Below are 20,641 nucleotides of genomic sequence, written 5' to 3'. Positions count from 1 at the left end.
TATTATGTTCCAGGCACTGTGCTGAACAATTTTTATAAATATTATCTCATTTGATCCTCACAACAACTCTGGCAGGCAGGTGCTACTATTATCTCCATTTTACAGCTGGAGAAACTGAAGCAGAAATTAAGTGACTTGTCCAAGGTAACACAGCTAATAAGCATCTGAGGTTGGATTTGAACCCAGGCCTACCTGACTCCATCCCCAGCACTCTATCCACTGTACCACCAGCTGCACCTGCTCTGACACGATAATACCCATAAAGTAGATACTTAGGGGGCTGCTAGGTGGCGCAGTAAGTAGAGCACCAGCCCTGGAGTCAGGAGGAGCTGAGTTCAAATCCAGCCTCAGACACTTGACATACTTACTAGCTGCGTGACCTTGGGCAACTCACTTAACCCCAATTGCCCTGCCTTCTCCCCTCCAAAAAAAAATAAAAAGAAATTACTTTGGTAATAGTAGATAATCACAAGCATGGCAGATTTGCTGTTTTTTTTTAAATTTAGGATTACTCATGTTCTCTAAGAACTACAGATGTGAAAATTCTATAAGGAAAATGTAGCTATTAGAACTGTACAAATACACTTAATACATCCACTTCTTATATTTGTAGTTTCTCAGTTTAAATATGTAATTTAAATATATGTATACATACATATATATTTACATACAAGAAAATTACAATATATACAAACCAGGTGGGAAAAGAAAAGCATTTTAAAAGACCTTAGAAGTTCTTCAATATCTCCATCCTATTAAAAATGGTATAACTATATACAATATACAATTTTATAAAATGAATTCCAGAAGTAAAATGTTTTCTTTGGTTTAGCAAAATGATCCCAAATGAGAAAACTCATCTTGTTAGTCCTATAGTTAAGCATTCCTGAACTGGGACTCTTCGTGTCAGCTGATTCTTGCAGGGCAAGAGACAGAAGCACACAGCTGATTTTCTTTACTCTAGAATTGGCACTTGGATCAGCTCTGTGAACATGAAGGATCACTGGAGGAGTGAGCCTATGGGTCATCTCACAGTGCAAAGTAAGACTAAGTAGTCCTGCCAAAGTGGGAAAGTTAAGTCTCCACTCTCACTTATGGTTTCCCCACTGGTGGGCATTCAATGGAATTCACTAACATGAATTTATGTGGTTCTAATGTTGGTCTTCAATGATATCCATGATCCTGCAGATCTTCCATTTGGTAGGGCAGTGGTAGGGGAAGGACATGGAATCTTTATTGACTCATTTACTTAAAATTCTGTTATTTTACCAAGCTCTTGTTTTACTTCCAAATTTTAAAAAAAGGGAAAAAAGTACATTCATACCTCAAATGTCTTTGTAAAGAATTATTGACTCATTGCTGACCATAATAATCAACATTTGCATAATTGGATTTCCTTTCAAATTAATTATAGTAATGGTTTTTTCTTTCGATTTTCTGATGAGGACAGTCATAGACATGGCTAAAATATTTCAAAGTTCCAGAGTCAGTTTCCTGAGCTACTGAAATTTATTTCTTTTTTTTTAAATGATGAATAAATACCTTTTCAGTTTCATTTCTGTGTGCTTTTTACTTTATGAGAAGAAATAGATTTAAGGACATGAAGCAGAGGGAAGAATAGTAATAAGATGAAGTATTTCTCCATTGTCCAAGGACAGGTGTTGCTTCCCTACACCTTGTAACTCCCTTTAGGCAATTAGTTTGTTTCCAATAAGAATCGTTTTCATGAAGGTATCAGGACTGATTCCAGAAAATAGAAGCATCTTCTCCTTTAGGGGCTCACTTTACAGTATAACATCATAAATTTAGAACTGTAACTTCAATGACCATCTACTTTAACCCCTCACTTTATGGATGAAAAGGGGGAGGTTAAGAGAATATAGGTGATTTGCCCAAGGTCATGTGGGTAGTAAATAGAAAATAGAGGATTTGAATTCGGGTCCTCACAGTCAAAACTCATCACTCTTTTCACCGTTTCACTTTTAGAACTACATTATGCTAAAGCGGGCATGAGAGGTATTTCACTAAGAGAAGAAAAGTCCAAGATCTTCCAATATTCACATTTTCCAGCGTCTGTGTTTGACACATGGAATTAGTTGGAATTGTCATTTTGGAGTCTAGGGACTGAAGGCTACAAGCAGAAGTTTTGTACTGCCAGCCTCTTTTTATTTGCTCCTAACCAAGCAGCAGCTCCCCAGAGCTCTATGACAGTCATCTCTAAGGAGGTGCAACGATGGCTGAGAAGTGACGGAGCTGTTTCCTCTTTTTCCTTGCTTCCTCCCCCACAAGATGTCATGGCTGGCTCTCAAATAGGTTTTACTTTTGAAGGAAACTTAGGAAAGGAATATGGGGAGGCAAGAAGAAGGCAGAAGAACCGTGCTTCTTTCCTAGAAGCTGTTTTGGGGTAACCTTCAACACTTGGGAAAAGTGAAGGACATTGTTGATTGATACCATGGCTGGCTAGCAGTTTCTCATCTAGACACTGGAATTCAAACACCCTCCCAACGAATCCTGAGTCCATGGGAGAGGAGTCCTCTTCCCTGGCTAGGCTTTACAAAGTACATCAACATGGAATGACTTCCTATTGTGAGAGGGCATCAGACTGGGTGACTTCTCCTTCTGCAGTGTGTGGGAAGCAGAAAACTCTTCGTTTCCTTCAGAAGTCCTTATCCCAACCCGACATTTCATCTGGGGGTATTCCCTTCTCAGGGGGATAGTTGTCAAAGTAGCTGTGATCTACGGGTCCATTGAGCTGATAGGAAAACAATGAAAGTAAATGTGAACAATATCATAGTGTCCTAAATGTGTGGCCAAAATGGTGATTTTATGCTATGATCACTGCTCTTTTTCTAAGAAAAAGAGAATATTTCACAACAGAATATTTGAATCATCAATTCAAATCTAGATAACACAAATCTCATAACATAATTTTTCTGTCCAGACCTGCAATTTCATTGGGATTGAGAACCCAAGGTGTCAAAACTGATCCCTGGTGTCAGATGGCTGCCTAGACACAGGGAGGAGGAGGAGGCCCAGAAAGAGGAGTTAAATTCAGTTCTTGTTGGCTCTGAGGCTGCCTTCCATCCTCTATGTCATTAGTCTCCCTCTTCTTATAATTAATATCACAAGTTGTTTCATATACTGTAATTCTAAAAGGTCTTTTGGTATTATGAGAAAGAGAGGAAATGTTAAAACAGACCTACTTGGGCCCGTCCCTTCTCTAGTCTTTACTCCTCAATGACCATAAGAGAGTCAGAAAGAGTGTTCAACAAACCAGGTGCCTAAGGAACTTCTTTTTTTTCTCTTCTTGAATAAAAATTTAAAACAGGTCCTAAGACAATTTCCAGAACATACATTGGCCAGGTTAAGTGTCTCAATCCTTCTCCATCCCAAAAAAATGGGTTCTTAACCTAGGGTCCATGAATTTTTTAAAAAACAATATTTTGATAATTGTATTTCAATATAATTTGTTTCCTTTGAATTTTTTGGATACATTTAAAAATGTTATTCTGAGAAGGGGTCTCCAGAATTCCCCAGTCCACCCAAGAAGTCCACAACACAAAAAGGTGAAGAATCCTACTCTTGGAACATTTTCTCAACTCCATTCTATAGAATCTTGCTGGTGTATGTGACATGAAGAGAGGTTCTGTGAGAAAAATCAGGCTGCTAGATTTTTTCCTCTCTAAAACACTAAATATAAAATTATGTATTTTTTTAAAAATGGTATATGTAGCATATTGTTATGAAAATAAAATTTATGTTAACTTCCTCATTTTACTGCCAGAGTTCTCTAACATGCACTTTATCCTACATCTGTCCTCACTCTCTTTTTTTCATACCCTTGGGGCATAGATCGGGCCTTTTTCTATGGGTTCTACACCAAAAGATGTTTTATGGCCCAATCAGTTTGGAAAATGCTGCAGTAAAGACATACTTCAGCTTTCCCCCTTCTAATCAAAATGGAATCCCCATCTTAGTGCTTAGGAATCAAAGGGCACCTTCATGGTCCCTTAAAGCAGGAAGACCATCCCTCACAGTCTCTTATCCCCCTCCAATATTTTCATCTGTGTTTTTCTTAATCTATTTGACAATCTGCAAAAATGGTTCCTATGGAAACAAGAGAGTGGATAGAGTACCTCTCTTTTTAATGGTGATGGCAGGCTCCTTGCCTTCAGTCCCTCCCAGTTAAAGCCATTCAGCCACCTTAGAAGAAATGAAAAAAAAAGGTTACTATTAAGATAAATTCATCATTAGAATATAAAAGTGTTACTTTAGCCCAGGTGATCTTTTCCCTGTTTTGAACACGGGTGGTCCTATTTCCAGGCATTTTCTAAGTAGATGACCAACTACTGGGCAATATGAATAGATGGTATAGATCTGAAATGCCCCCTGGCAGTGAGGGTTTTGGTCTGTCCTCAGTAGAACCCTTTAGTGCCCAGTGGCACCAGACCAAGTTCTGATACACATCACTACAGAATGACTCTCATTTAGAGGACTGGTTCTGCCCTTTGGCATTCTTTCCAAGTCACTTTTTAATAAATGAGTTACAGAAGAAGCAGAGTTAAGAAGATATTCCTGTTAAGTCAGAAGGTCTAACTCTTTTTCTTAACGTTTGTTACTCCTTTAATAATTAAAAAATAGTTTATTTCGCATATTATAATTCTATTCAAAACCTATAAGTGATACAGGCAAAAGGAATTTTTTGAAAGTCATAGAATTATGTTAAGTAAAATGAAACCGCTGCAACTGAATTACAATCTAAAGTATACATTTTATGTAAGTCACCAAAGGTATAAGAGGTACTATATAATTTGGATAAATCCATCACAAAGTCAATGATGGTAGATTATTGCTTAAAGAAAGAATCAGTATTTTGAGGTTCTATAGTAGCCTTATAAGACTTCCCATTATGAAATCCACATCATAGAAACGATATTTTGGATGTACCACATAGGTAACAATTTTAAGCTTTATATGCTGAGGTCCTTAGAAGAAAATCTTAAAGTATATGAACTATAATAGCAAAAACAATACAAATAAAAAATTAAAAATAAAATTAAAATTAAAAAACCAATACCAAAAAAATACAGCCATTTTAGCAGTTGATTTAGCTGATGTCCCTAACTATTAACATTTACAAAATCAAGGCTTCCAAATATAAAAACAAATTAATTTCCCCATTAGAAGTCAATCCCTTCCCAGAACTTAAGCTTTTTCAAATCGTAAGAAGGGATGGAGAGTTAATTATTTGGGGGCTTTAAATGGTGTTTCTCACATTTGCATCCAAAAGTAAGGCATACTAGAGTAGCTGTGAAATTATTTTCACTGAGATATAAAAGCTATACATTCTGAAACTATTGGAGGAACTTCTTTTGGCTTTATTGTTACAACTGTGCCGCTGAATATGACAAAGAAAATGTTGGATAGTACCTAGAGGTAAAAAACTCTAAAAACTAGGAAGTAGCTTTTGACTCAATATGGAAAACCATTTTAAAAATCTAACAAATTTTACTATTTATTTGTTTCTATGTGGAAAGAGAAATGACCATAGTACCTGTGCCTCTTAATGTCATTGATTCCACTCTTCAGGTTTCCCAGCCTTTCTGTAGGATTTTGCCTTAAAAAAAAAGAGTTTGTACAAACTTATAACAATTTCTCTTCAGTAAAGGAGTAATGTCAATTTCCCTCCCTTCACTGATATAAGTAAATTGGTATGTCTTTATAGCAGAAATGTTCTGAGTTTGCCAGAATGTGACATATTAAATAATTTTTCTTGTGTGACATTTTTTTGGTTATTGAAATCTACTGAAAATTAAACAAGAATTATAGAAATGTTCCATCATAAGAGTTAAGGGAAGGATTTTCTGGGGGAAAAATGTCTGTGTAAAATGTAAAAATGTAAAATTTGGGGATTTAAAAATAAAGCAAAAAGAAGTTTGGTTAAATCTGCAATAGACTACATGAGATTTTTAAAATATGACTCATCTTAGAATAACATGGATGTAAATCACTCACTGCCTTATTAACCTAGAGTTCAGACTTCTCTGTTGCTCCATAACAGAGAAAGATATTTCTCAAGATTAACCCTGACTAATAAAGAAACTGCAACTATCCATGCAGCATGAGTCCAACTCACAGTCTTAGATCTATACACCCTGTAAAGTAAAATGTGGCTCCTCCTTCTGTAATTACAAAGTTCAGATATTGACGGAAAAGATTCTGGTTTTTGGTCCAAACATGATTTTATCTGCCTAGGGAACTATTTAAAATGTTATAGTTACTGGGGCACTGACAGTTTATGTAACCTGCCCAAGGTCCTGTAGCAAGCATGCACTAGAGGTGGTCTTGAGAGCAGGTATTCCTGACTCCAAGGCTGGCCTTCCCATTGAAGTATGGTGCCTCTCAGTGAAACAGAAAGACAAGTAAACTTAATCAAATGTTTTATGTTGTGGAGAAAATAATGTGGAGTCTTAACTTCTTATAAAGAAGGGGCTATTTCAATTATATGCTGCTATCATTAGTTATGCTACCTGCAAAGTCGGCGAATCAAATCTTCAGGGCGTCGTGTTACCTTCTTGGGAAAATCTATTTTCTCGATTCCCTTGAGAATCAAATTATAAGTCATCATTTGGTCAATCCCAGAAAATGGAGGGCTAGAGAAACGCAAGAATAGAACACATTGTTCACATTTCCAATTAAAAAAAAAATCCAAGCACCAGTCTATAAAAGACTAAATTCAATCAGAAAAAAAAGTCCTAAGCTTTAATGCAGAAATTTTGGGGGGGTTGTACCTTAGCTCATATGTGCAAATATTTTGGTTATTGTTTGGTCTTAAATGTGACCCTGATTACTGTTCTTGGACATTTGGCCTAATGAAGCTGCTTTAGACCTTTTACCTCTGACCCCTATTGACTGAAATGATTGGGGCATTGTCTTTCTGGGCAGTGGTGTCCAACTGAAATAGAACTGGGGCCATTAATCCATACACAAGGATCCCTGTAGGCCCATGTTGACTTAGTTTTAAAATGCAATGTCACCTATTGTAATTTTATTTATTTTGTTAAATATTTCTAAATTACATCTTAATTTGGATTTTACTGCACTTCGGAGAGTCATCCCAATTGAGCGTTTGACACCTCTGCATCAGGGTGTAGAATCCATTACAAGCTTAGCTATGTGCTATTTCTCATTGTCCCTGCCCTCAGCTCAGTGATTAATTTTTGCAAATGCTTTCTGAATTGATACTTCTTTTCTTCTACGACAGAAAGAGCTGCACTTAGTAGAAAATATCACTTGCATCAGTGGAAAGTAAGACCTTGTCTATTATTTATTTTATCCATGGCCACTGAATGAAATCAGACTTTTAAAATCTTTCTTTAACACAAACCAAGTTCCTCTTCTAAAAGTCCTTTGCTTTTAAAGTCAAATAAATTTACTTTAAATTATCAAAGACAATGACTTTTCTTAATGCACTATCTCTCCCAGAGAGCCATCTCTTATAAGAGAGAAAAATTGATTCAACAAACTAAGCAACACATTAAAAACTTTGGAACTATAGAAAGTGTTTCTTTGGGACCAAGCTTGGTCATTATAATTTTACAGCAACACATTCACACTAATTACTTTAGGTTTTTTTTTTCTTTTTAAAATTCATTTTATTTTCAACTCTAAATTCTCTCCACACTAAAAAATCAAGGAAAACAAAACTCATTACAAACATGTATAATCAAGTAAAACAAATTCTTGCATTAACCATGTCCAAACATATATATGTATATATATATATATAAATATGTTGCATAATACATATCTGTATATATTTGTGTGTGTGTGTGTGTGTGTGTGTGTATACAAACACACACATATATGCCTAAATCTGCACTCTCAGTCTATCACCTTTCTCTCTGGAGGTGAGTGGCATGTTTCATCATGGGTCTTCTAGAATTGAGATTGGCCACCATGTTAATCCTTTGACCAACACGATGTTCCTAAGTCTTTCAAAGCTGTTTGTCTTTACAATATTGTTGTTACTGTATAAACTGGTCCTACTCATTTCACTTTGAATCAGTTTATACAAGTATTTCTAAAACCATCTCTTATCATTTCTTATAGCAAAATAGCATTTGATCACATTGATATATTATAATTTGTTCAGCAGTTCCCCAATTAATAGATACCCCCTTGATATCCAATTATTTGCCACCATGAAAAGAGCTACTATAAATATTTTTGTACATATGGGTCCTTTTCATCTTTCTTTGTTCTTTTTGGAACATAGAACTAGTAGCAGTATTGTTGGGTCAAAGAGTAATCACAGTTCAATGACTTTTGGGGTATAGTTTGAAACTGCTTTCCAGAATGGCTGGACCATTCCAAAGCTCTACCAAAAGTGCATTAACATAATTGTTTTCCCACAGCCCTCTAGCATTTAGCATTTTACTATTTGGTCAATTTTGCCAACCTGATGGGTGTCAGGCTGAATTTAAGTTACTTTAATTTGCATTTATATGATTATTAGTGATTTAGAGGATTTTTTTCATATGGTTATTGATAGCTTGAAATTCTTCCTCTGAAAATTGCCTACTGACATTGTTTGACCATTTATTAATTAGGGAATGGCTTTTATTCTTATAAATTTGACTCAGTTCCCTTTATGTTTTAGAAAAGATACCTTTATCAGAGAACTTACTGCATAGACTTGTTCCCAATTTCCTGGTTTTCTTCTCATTTTAGCTACATTAATTTTGCTTGTAAAAAAACTTTTTAACAGCCATCAAAACTGTAAATTTAGCCTCCTATTTATCTCTCTGTCTCTTGTTTGGTCACAAATTCTTACCCTATCCATAGAACTGACAGTTTCTTCCATATTTCCATACTTCTCTAATTTGTTTATAATATTGTTCTTTATGTCTAAATGATATACCCCTTTGGAGCTTGTCCTGGCATATGAGATGAGATGCTAGTCTATACTGATTTTATGCCAGAATGCTTCCCATTTTTTCAACAATTTTTGTTGAATACTGAGTTCTTGACCCAATAGCTGGGATCTTTGGCTTCCATGCTCATTTGTTTCTGCATATTGTGTACCTAATCTGTTCCACTGATTGACCTCTCCATTTCTTACCTGGGACCAAATGCTTTTTATGACTATGGCTTTGTAGTATAGTTTGAGATCTAGTACTACTAAGCTCCCTTCCCACTTTCATTCATGAATTTCCTTCATATTCTTGACATTTTGTTCCTCCAGATGAATTTTATTACTATTTTTTCTATCTCTGTAAAGTAATTCTTTAGTTAATTGACATGGCACTGAATAATTAAAGTAGTATTATCATTTTTACCATATTGGCTTGGTTTACCCATGAACACTTAATATTTTCTAATTATTTAGATTTTGTAATGAGTATTTTACAATTGTGCTAACAGGTAGAGTCTCAAATATTTTATACTATCTGTGGTTATTTTAAATGGGGGTTTAATTTGTCTAAAATTCTGTTCAGGCCTTTCACTTCTTTTGCTGTTGTTGTTAGACATATTTACATTTGAGGGGGTGGGTAAATTGAAGGCCCCTACTCTTATGGTTCTATTATTTCTCCATGTAATTTATTTAATTTTTAAGAATCTAGATGCCATGTCATTTGACACATATATCTTTAGTATTCATCTCAATTCATTGTCATTGGCAACTTTCAGCAAGATGAAATTTCCCTAGTTACTTCTTTTGATTAGGGCTATTATTACTATTGCTCTATTTGAGGTCATGATTGCTACTTCTATCTTTTTTACTTCAGCTGAAGCTTAAAAAATTGACTCCAGGGGGCGGAGCCAAGATGGCAGCTGGAAAGCAGGGACTTGCTTAAGCTCTCCCCCAGGTCCCTCCAAACACCTATAAAAATGGCTCTGAACAAATTCGAGAGCTGCAGAACCTATGAAATAGCAAAGGAAGCAGGGCTCCAGCCCAGGAGAGCCTGGAAGGTCCCTGGGAAGGGTCTATCACATGGAGCTGGGAGTGGACCAACCAGACTGGTAGCCGGGCAGAACAGGCCCTAGCATCCTGAATCAGTGAGCTGCGGCAGTTACCAGACTTCTCAACCCACAAACACCAAAGCCAACAGAGCAGGTTAGTGGGAAAAACTGCTGGGACAGAGTGAAAGAACTTCACGGTCAGCCACCGCCCTAGGGGCAGTGGAGGTGGTGCAGCTCTGAGGCTGCTTCCAGAGCTACAGCTGCAGTTGCTTCCAGCCCCAAGTCCACCTGGTGGAAGGAATTAAGTGGTGGATTAGAGCATGAGTGCAAAGCCTACTTTGCCCTGCCTGGATCTGGGCTGCAATCCTGATTGGTGGTTCTTGGTGGAGAACGAGTGCTGGTGTGGTAGAGCTTGCTGTGTAGAAGTAGCTCTGAAAACAGCAGCACAGCCCCTCAAGCTTGGGACAAAGCACTCTCTACTCTGCAAACAGCCATACCCCCGAAAAACTCAAGGGTCAAGTAGTTGGGTGGGAACATGAACAGGCAGCAAAAATGGTCTCAGATTCAGACTCAGACTTTGGAATCTCTTTTTGGTGACAAAGAAGACCAAAACATACAGCCAGAAGAAGTCAACAAAGTCAAAGAGCCTACATCAAAAGCCTCTAAGAAAAATATGAACTGGTCTCGGGCCATGGAAGAGCTCAAAAAGGATTAGGAAAAGCAAGTGAGAGAAGTAGAGGAAAAATTGGGAAGAGAAATGAGAGTGATGCAAGAAAACCATGAAAAACAAGTCAATGACTTGTTAAAGGATGCCCAAAAAAATACTGAAGAAAATAACACTTCAAAAAATAGACTAACTCAAATGGCGAAAGAGCTCCAAAAAGCCAAGGAGGAGAAGAATGCCTTGAAAGGCAGAATTGGCCAAATGGAAAAGGAGGTCCAAAAGGCTACTGAAGAAAATACTACCTTAAAAATTAGATTGGAGCAAGTGGAAGCTAGTGACTTTAGGAGAAATCAAGATATTATAAAACAGAACCAAAGGAATGAAAAAATGGAAGACAATGTAAAATATCTCATTGGAAAAACCACTGACCTGGAGAATAGATCCAGGAGAGATAATTTAAAAATTATTGGACTACCTGAAAGCCGTGATCAAAAAAGAGCCTAGACATCATCTTTCAAGAAATTATCAAGGAAAACTGCCCTGATATTCTAGAGCCAGAGGGTGAAGAAGAAATTGAAAAAATCCACCAATTGCCTCCTGAAAAAGATCCCAAAAAGAAAACTCCTAGGAATATTGTCACCAAATTCCAGAGCTCCCAGATCAAGTAGAAAATACTGCAAGCAGCCAGAAAGAAACAATTTGAGTATTGTGGAAACACAATCAGGATAACACAAGATCTAGCAGCTTCTACCTTAAGGGATCAAAGGGCTTGGAATATGATATCCTGGAGGTCAAAGGACCTAAGAATAAAACCAAGAATCACCTATGCAGCAAAACTGAGTATCATGCTCCATGGCAAAATATGGATTTTCAATAAAATAGAGGACTTTCAAGCTTTCTCAGTGAAAAGACCAGAGCTGAATAGAAAATTTGACTTTCAAACACAAGAATCAAGAGAAGCATGAAAAGGTAAACAAGAAAGAGAAATCATAAGGGATTTACTAAAGTGTAACTGTTTTGTATACATTCCTATATGGAAAGATGATGTGGGTAATTCATGAGACCTCAGTATTAGGGTAGCTGAAAGGAATAAATATATATATATATATATATATATATATATATATATATATATATATATATATGTGTATATATATATATATATATATATATATATATATATATATAGAGTGAGAGAGAGGGCACAGGGTGAGTTGATACAAAGGGATGATATCTAAAAAATAAAATCAAATTAAGGGATAAGAGAGGAATATATTGAGAAAGAGAGAAAGGGAGAGATAGAATGGGGTAAATTATCTCACATAAAAGTGGCAAGAAAAAGCAATTCTGTAAGAAGGGAAGAGGGGGCAGGTGAGGGAGAATGAATGAATCTTGCTCTCATCAGATTTGACTTGAGCAGGGAATAACAAACACACTCAATTCCCCACAGGAAAGAAGGATGAAGGGGATAAAAAAGGGGGGGATGATAGAAGGGAGGGCAGATAGGGGGAGGAGGTAATCAAAAGCAGACACTTTTGAAAAGGGATAGGGTCAAAGGAGAAAATTTAATAAAGGGGGATAGGATAGGAAGGAGCAAAATATAGTCTTTCACAACATGAGTATTGTGGAAGGGTTTTGCATAATGATATACATGTGGCCTATGTTGAATTGCTTGCCTTCTTAGGGAGGGTGGGTGGGGAGGGAAGAGGGGAGAGAATTTGGAACTCGAAGTTTTGAAAGCAGATGTTCAAAAAAAAAGTTGTTTTGCACGCAACTGGGAAATAAGATATACAGGCAGTGGGGCATAGAAATCTATCTTGCCCTAAAAGAAAGTAAGGGAAAAGGGGACTAGGGTGGGGAGTGGGGTGACAGAAGGGAGGGATGACTGGGGAATGGGGCAATCAGAATATATGCCATCTTGGAGTGGGGGGGGGAGGATAGAAATGGAGAGAAAATTTGTAATTCAAAATCTTGTGGAAATCAATGCTGAAAACTGAAAAAAAATGTACTCCAGTCCTTTATTTTTAACTGTATGTATCTTTCTGTTGCAAGTATATTTTTTGTAAACAATATATTGTTGGATTCTGGTTTCTAATCCGTTCTTCTATACTCTATTTTTTTGTGGATGGGTTCATCCCATTTAACAGTTATGATTGTTAAGTATGTATTTCCCTCCATCCTATTTTTATGCTTTTCCTTCTCTTCATTTCCCACTCCCTTTAAAAGTTTACTTTGCTAACTAATCTCTCCCTCATTCTCCCTCCTCTTTCCCTTACCTTTTCCCTTAACCACTTTTCCTCTTGTTTCTCTTTTGGGTAAAGTGTGCTTCTGTACCGTACTCTGTGTGTGTGTGTGTGTGTGTGTTTGTGTGTTCTTCTCCCCTTTGATCAGTTCGAATGAGAGTGAGGTCTGAGAGTCACCTGTCCTCTCCCCTTGGTGTATAAAATTCTACTTGAGAATTCCATTTCCATGTGATAATTTTCCCCATTCTTTTCCCTTTCTCCCCTTCCCGTGTATTCCTCTTTTCCTCCCTTTCCATTCTTCTTTTAAAATCATCAAAATATAACAGAATCACACCAACCCTCCATTTAATTAGAGTCCTTCTATGACCCCTGACAATGATAGAGTTCTGAGGAGACACATGTATCACTTCCCCATGTAAGAATATAGATAGTTTAATTCTGTTTTATGCCTTATGAATGCTCACTTATGTTTATTTTTTAATTCTTCTTTTGACTTCTGCGTTTGTATGTCACACTTTCCACTCACTTTGGTCTTTTAGTCAGGAATATTTTGAAGTTCTCTAGTTCCCTACCGGTCTATTTTACCCCCTGCAGGATACTACCCAGTTTTGCTAAGCAAGTTTTTTTTTTATTGTAAGCCTAGATGTTTGGCCTTTTGGAATATTAGACTTTAGCTCTCCACTCTTTAAAGTGGTGGATGTGAAACCTTATGCAATCCTGAATGTGGTATCTCAGTACTTGAATTCTTTTTTCATGGATACTTGTACTTTTTTTTCCTTGACCTGAGATCTTTGGATTTTGACTATAATATTACTAGGAGTTTTCATTTTAGGGTTTCTTTCAGGAGGTGATTCTTTCCATTTCTTCTTTTTAAATTTTATTTTAATTTTAATTTATTTTGCCTTCTAGTTCTAAGAGTAGCTTTCTTTAGCATTTAAAGATTTCTTAAAAGATGATTCTTAAATTATCTCTTCTCAATCTGTTTTCTAGGTCAGTTGTTTTTAAAAGCTGAGATATTTTTTTCAGCCTTTCAATTAAAAAATATTTCTTGATGTCTCATGTAGCCATTAGCTTCTATTTGGTGAATTCTTTCTTGGGTAAGGTTTTATACTTTTTGTTCCATGCTATTAATTTTCTTCTCATCTTTCTTCCATAGTTCTCATTTGTTTTCTCATTTTTTTCTCTTACTACTCTCATTTGGTTTTCTAAATCATTTTTTCACATCTCTCCTTTTTCTAAACTCTTGCTTTACCTTTTCCAGAAATTCTGTTTGGATTTGTGCCCAAGTTGAACTTTTCTTTGAGGCTTTGCTAGTAGATGTTTTTAAGTCATTCTCATCTCTTGGGTTTTTGTCTTGACTTTCCTTATTACTATACTAGCTTTCTATAGTGGGATTCTTTTTGCTTCTTCATTCTTCCAGTCTATTTCTTGACTTTGGACTACAATGTGAGGGCTAGACTCTGTGCACTTCTGAAGGGAATCTCTGGGCTGAGCTTCTTTCCTTTTGCATCCTTCTTCTGCTTTCTTCACATTTAAAACTTTCACATCTGTAAACTTTCAGTGCTCCCAAAGTGATGTGATCTGGAGCGGTCTTTTCCCTGCCCTCCTAGTATGAGCTCTGCAAGTTTCTGAACTAAGTTTGTTCCTGACTGAAAGTTTCGGTAGACTGTTACTAGATTCAGCATCTTGAAGGCTTGGCAGGTTGAGAAGGAATGAACTATGGGCTCCCCTTAAGTCTGGGATTTCTGCCATGACTATTTCACTGCAAGTTTCAGCACTGGCTTGAAGCTAGACCGAAGTCCCTGCTCTGCTACGGGGACTAGAGCCACACAGCTACTGTTTGCTTGTGAACTCATTTCTTGGTTAGTTCACAGTTAGGATGAATGGTTGAGTTTAATTATGTTTTATTCTTCCTTGTAAAGTCTGTTCCACTGACTGACTTTTTTATTTTTTAACTAGCACCAAATAGTTTTGACGGTAAGATGATGATTGTGCCTGGACGTGTGATTTTACTGATATTAAAGATACCCAGATGAGAAACTGCCTTCTACCAATGCAGGTAAATATTGTCTGCAACTTATAGGCTTAGTGAGCTGCCTACAGCACTTGACACATGAAGTTACTTGCCTATAGTCACATGGTATGTTTCTAAAGGTAGGACTTGAACCCAGGTCTTTCTAGCTCTATCATTCTCTATCCACTACACTATGAGCTTTGTAGTCTACAGTCTGGAAATGCTTGTTTCTCTTTCTTCCTAACTTTTTCATTATTTCCTTTGATATTATAGATCTTTTCTTTCTCCAAAGAGTTTTCATTATTATTTTGTCCAGTGCTGTAAAACAGATGTCAAACATATGGGCCACATGCAGCCCACAACACTCCCTGGTGCAGCTCAAACCAGATTAAAATATAATTGGGAAATATTTAACAAAATAAATGAAAATACAGTAAAATATAGACAATACTAATATGTGGTTTTCTAAGGCAATATGAGGCCTGCAAGGAACCTTATGTATAGCTTGGTAGCCCTTGTTTCTATTTGAGTTGGACACCACAGCTGTAAAATGTTGCTTTGTTAATTGTTGGTGTAACACTAAGTTAATTTTGGTAGTACCACCATTTTTACCCTGTTGGCCCAGCAGAGCCATGAGCACTGAATATTGCTCCATCTAGTTAGGTTGTTCATTGGTTGTTCCTGAGTAACATTGTTTAATTATACAAGAAGCGAGTGTTCTTTGGCAGATTGCTTCCTAGATATTTCGTTCATTTTCTAGTTATGTTGATCCCTTCTGGTTTTTGTTATTGAAGTGTCTCACCTTGCTCTGGCCATACTTCCCCACAACACACTCAGACTGGAAGGTTGGGTTCCTAGAGGGACATCTGCTACCTTAGGTTCTAGTTCTAAGTTCTTAGGCCACCTATGGGTGACTACAACTAACATTGTAGTTCCAGAACCCAAACCAGTGTGCTTCACATTAACAGTCACGCAAGAGATTTAGTTAGCCCCTTAAAAAAGACATTTACTCAAGTGGCATGGCAAGAATAGTAGTTAGGACATATTGAACACCGTCCCCCCAAAAAAAACCCACCAATCACACAGAGTCTGGGAGGGGAGAAAGCAGACATAACCTTAAAGTGCAATGTGGTATGGCACATGTATAGGGAACACAAATCATTAAGGGGATTCACAACAGCAGAATTGCAGGGTCTCAAATGTCCTCTCCTATAAGTTCCCTGTTGAATAGGATGTTCATGTCACTGATGGAGCAGTCACTGTTGCTAGGCTGGGCTGACAAGCACAGAAAACAAATGGATGAGTGAATCAGCTGGACTTGCTCCTTGAAGTACATTGTGTTTGTTGGATGTATTGGAATGGGTTGGCCACTCAGCTGCACTGGTTTGGAAATCATACACAGAAAAGTTCACTCTGTCCAAAAACTGATCAAAATCAGGCAGCTTCCATTTGGACTCAAGACTAAAGAGGTATTCCTTCAACTCTCAGGGATATAACGTGCCCTTTCACACTTGGTCCAGTCTAACACATCTATTTCCTTTAGTCTTATTAATCTTCTCTCCATTAACCTTGGATTGTCCACCCAAGTTACAAACCTGAAGACCCTTTCCCTTTTTTCACTGAGTGACACTGAATGACATTGGCGTACATGAGTCATTGTCTTACTACTGCCAAATTACTTTTCTAGTCTGAAGCATCTTTGCTATATGACTTCAGGTTCTGAAATCTCTAAACTCTGTACAATTCCAAAAAATGTGCCTTTAAAATTTTCTAGGAGTCTACTTGGTTTCTGATCTGGCCAGAAACTTTGAGAGTCTTCCCCTCCTGATTGCTTCTTTTGTGAAAGCAAAGTAAATCATCTTTACCTCAGTTTTTACTTAGCCTTTAAGTGCTGAATGGGCGTTGTGTCAGACAAACTGAGACCTGGGAAAGACTTCAGTTTAAAAAGGCCAATGTTCCCTACTGCCATCACCTAGGCGACCACCAGTTTTTCTGACCTATGTCTTGCCATTAGTCTCTAATGACTCTGGAGGAGAGAGTGAGGCTGATGACTTTGCACAGCTCTGCTGCACTTAAACCCAATTCACTTGCAAGTCAAGACATCACCCTCCTGATGTCATTGGTCTTTTTTGAGAATGGAGGACAAACAACAAGCAGTCTCCTTTTTTTCCATTTCAGATACCTGTCAATGCCCTGGTGCTTTGGTCACATTTCTAAATCAAATATCCCATGTTTCTTCTCTGAAGGGACATGGCTTAGGCTTTCCTGGGAAAAGTCTTCATATTGGCCTATGGTGCCACCATAGTGAAACACAATATGCCCTAAAGTATGGAGACCTAACAGCCTCTGCAATCATATCCTTAGCACTCAAGATGGCTTTTTTCCAGGTCAGTCCTGGGAATATCTGTCCCCAGATACTCCCTCTGATTATCACATCACTATGCAGTATTAATCATCAGTTACCATGTACCTTCTGAAATTCCACTATTGGCAGGAATTTCGGAGGGGTCCAAATTTCCAGCAAACTCGCAGAAAAAAGGCATCTTGTCATTTTCCTCCTATTGCTTAGCTGATACTTCACTCCTCCCCAAAATTTCAATTGCATCTTACAAAATGCTCTCCATATCCTCACATGTTCCATAGTACTCTTCTATCTAGGAGTTCTTTTAAGCTGCATTGCTACAGATCACAGCTCTCAAGGGATGCAATATTCATACTGCTTATATCAGTCTCTACATTTGTAATGTACACAACATTGCATCAGATAGTAGTACTTTAGCATTCAAACGAACAAAAGTCGTCTTATAGGAATTGGTCTAACTTATAAAGGAAAAGCACCAGAAAAGAGGCTGCCCAATTTCGTCTCAGAACAAAAGAAAAATGCTCATTCTTCTCTAGGGGATTCCTGTAAAACTAAAGAGTCCACAGAGAGCACCTAAAATATCCCACGAAAGTGCCCACAGTCTAGGATCTTTGAGATCACTTCTCCATTTTGCACAGATTAGGTCCTCAGAGGGATGACTAGTCCCTCTACTAATGCGGGTGACCATTTCTACTGCTATTGTTCATGACCTCAAACCATCGTGTCTGCCACTAATAATCAGCCAGTAGACTCAATCAGTCTTTTTTTTTAACCCATACACTCAAAAGGCAAAACAAAAACAAAAGTTAGAAACTCTCTGCCAAAGCCTGGAGTTCTCTGTGCCACTAAGATACAGAGTGAAGGAATGGAGGGAAGGAAGAGTGGCCCCAAGCTTAAAGTACAATGGTAGGGAGGCATATCGTGGCACAAATAGCCAAGACAACTCAAGCTGTGATTATGCAGGGCCCGCATGCCCTCTCTTTGTCTGAAGAGTCCTCATTAAGTTTCCTTTGAAGTGAGGCATTGTTATTGGCAATGAATGTGACTTCAGATGCTGGGCTTATATTACATGGTTCTCCAGAAAACACTGATTCTCAGGATGGTGGCTCAGCCTGACCTGCTCCCAGAAGCACAAGGTTAGTGTTTCTGCTACAGGAGAATGATAGCTTCTGTGGGGGGGCTCATCACAGGTATCAGGATGGACAGGTTGATCTGTTGGACTCCTTGGTCTGGCTCTTCCATGGGTCTTTCAGCTTCAGGCTTGGAAGGGAGTGAAAATCTGCTCTTTCAGCTCAAATGCTACTAGGATCTTTCAGAAGGATAGAGACCTTTGGATCAGTAATTGAGTCTTCCAGGAATGAGGTGAGAGAGGCATTCCCTCAGTCCTTCCTCGTTCTTGACAATTATTCCTACTTCAGTCAGGTTCACTCAGTGCAGCCAGATTTATGATGACCATTTCCCAGATTCTGGCTGGATCTTAAGGGAAAAGTGACTGGAAATGAAAGGACTGGAGTAATTTGTGACCACAGATAAGTTAATGGCCTTTTTCACATACAAATGAAGTAGTCAAAGTCTCAGAATCCCTTCCAACTGGTAGAATGTTTCCTTTATACCTGAATGGGGTTCACACTTAGATTTCATTTTCTCTTTTTTTTCCTTTTGTGATCTTCAACTTTGCTGAAGTCTAAACAGAGCTCACTCTTTCATTACATAGAAATGCTTTTGCTTTTTTCTGAGTATATTTTGTATCCCAATTCTTTACTAAAATTGTTAATTAACTAGATAACAATCTCCTAGAATTCTCTAAGTAAAGCATAATGTTATCAGAAAACTGGAAGATGTGTGTCTTCTCTGTGCCTATCTTGATGCTATTTCAGTACTTCTACAAAGATGTCAAATGATACTAGGAAAAGTGGGCATCTTTGCTTTATCCCTCTATTGGGAAACCTTCTGGTGTTTCTCCAATTGTCTTTATCTCACAAAAGCCTATTCCTTTTTCTCCTTGAGCACTGTGCCTCCCCCATACGTCTATTGGTTTTTCATATTTAAATGTTTTCCTTATTTTTCTGGTTTGCTTAGGGTTTTCTTTTCTAACTTGTGGTTTTACATAGTTTACTTTTTGTTATATTAAAGAAATATTCTTCTCTGCCTCTATGAATTGGACAATCATAAATGGGGTGCTGTACTTCATTGAGATTTTTTTTTCTGATTTATGGACATAATCATGTCATTTTGGATGCTCTCTTTTCAATTTGATTGTTAATTAATTTCTGATGTTGAATTATCCTTGCATCCGTGCTGTAAATCCAACTTGATTGTAATGCATGATTTTTTTGGATAAATTATTATAGTCTCTTTGCCAAGATTTTTTAAAAAGTTTCCAGTTGATATTCATTCATTACATTTGATCTATAATTCTCTTTGTTTAATTCTTCCCTGGTTTAGACGCTGTTGATGTTCAGTCATGTCTGACTTTTCATGATCAAATGGACCATGCTATCCATGGGGTTTTCTTGGCAAAGATACCAATGTGATTTACCATTTTCCTTCTCCAGGGGATCCTTGCCACAAACTGAGGTTAAATGACTTTCCCAAGGTCACATTTCTAGGAAGTGTCTGAAGCTGGATTTGAACTCAGATCTTCCTGACTCCAGACCCAATGTCCTATCCACTGAGCCACCAGCTGTAGGTTTAGACGTTAGGGCTATTTTTATCTCACAGAAAGATTTTGGTAGAGTACTTTCTCAATTTCCCAGAATAATTTGTGTATATGAAAATAACTCAAATTTTTTGAAGTTTTATGAAATGATCTAATCCAGGACTTCCCACTCTTCTCCCTCCCCCACATCCTTGGGTAGTTTAGCTAGTTCACATTCTTTTTCTGAAACTGGATTATTTCAGACTTCTAGCTGGTCTCGTCCATGTGGATATTTTATATTTTTATTCATAAACTTCTATCTCTTTTGAGTTCTCAGTTTTCCTGACCTGTAATTATAGATGATAGATTTGGATAATTCTTTTAATTATTTTCTAAGTTTGCTCCTTTTGTTTTACTGTGTTTCCTTTAAGCACAATACAATTTCCTTATTTATCTCTATTGATATAAATTTTTGTTATTTCTTTGGCTCATAGCATGATCACAACTCCTGCTATTTTAGGTTTGCCTAAGGCACAATAAATTTTGTTCCAGCCTCTCTTGGAAAACAGTAGTAGGACCCCTTCATATTCTTGTGATCTAACAGCCTCATTATGGCTTCACTTGTATCTCTACAGAGCCCAGACCCCATGATCTGACAGTTTCAACTATATTCTTACTAGTAAAGAAGGTTAATCAAGAGAGATCTGCCATTAACTTGAAGAGCTTAACCTGTGGGGAGCCTTTATTTTGGACT

The 20,641-nt window shown here is 37.4% G+C and overlaps 1 protein-coding gene across 3 annotated transcripts in view; it reads right to left on the bottom strand.

Annotated features, from left to right (window-relative positions):
* Positions 1 to 20,641, bottom strand: part of PRKG2 (protein kinase cGMP-dependent 2) — a 123,829-nt gene that overhangs the window by 2,245 nt on the left and 100,943 nt on the right. For 2 of the 3 annotated variants that reach the window (XM_036764390.1, XM_036764392.1), the window contains exons 15-18: positions 6,531 to 6,653; positions 5,555 to 5,617; positions 4,137 to 4,203; positions 2,657 to 2,752 (exon numbers count right to left, since the gene is read on the bottom strand). In XM_036764390.1, the coding sequence (XP_036620285.1) occupies positions 2,657 to 2,752; positions 4,137 to 4,203; positions 5,555 to 5,617; positions 6,531 to 6,653 (349 nt within the window). Of the gene's footprint in view, positions 1 to 1,324; positions 1,334 to 2,656; positions 2,753 to 4,136; positions 4,204 to 5,554; positions 5,618 to 6,530; positions 6,654 to 20,641 lie in introns of those variants that run through there. The other variant, XM_036764391.1, reaches the window with a different exon arrangement.

Source organism: Trichosurus vulpecula, chromosome 6, assembly GCF_011100635.1.
Source record: "Trichosurus vulpecula isolate mTriVul1 chromosome 6, mTriVul1.pri, whole genome shotgun sequence".
NCBI lineage: Eukaryota > Metazoa > Chordata > Mammalia > Diprotodontia > Phalangeridae > Trichosurus > Trichosurus vulpecula.
Note: the sequence above shows the minus strand (reverse complement) of the source record. Positions and strands in the feature narration are given on the sequence as shown.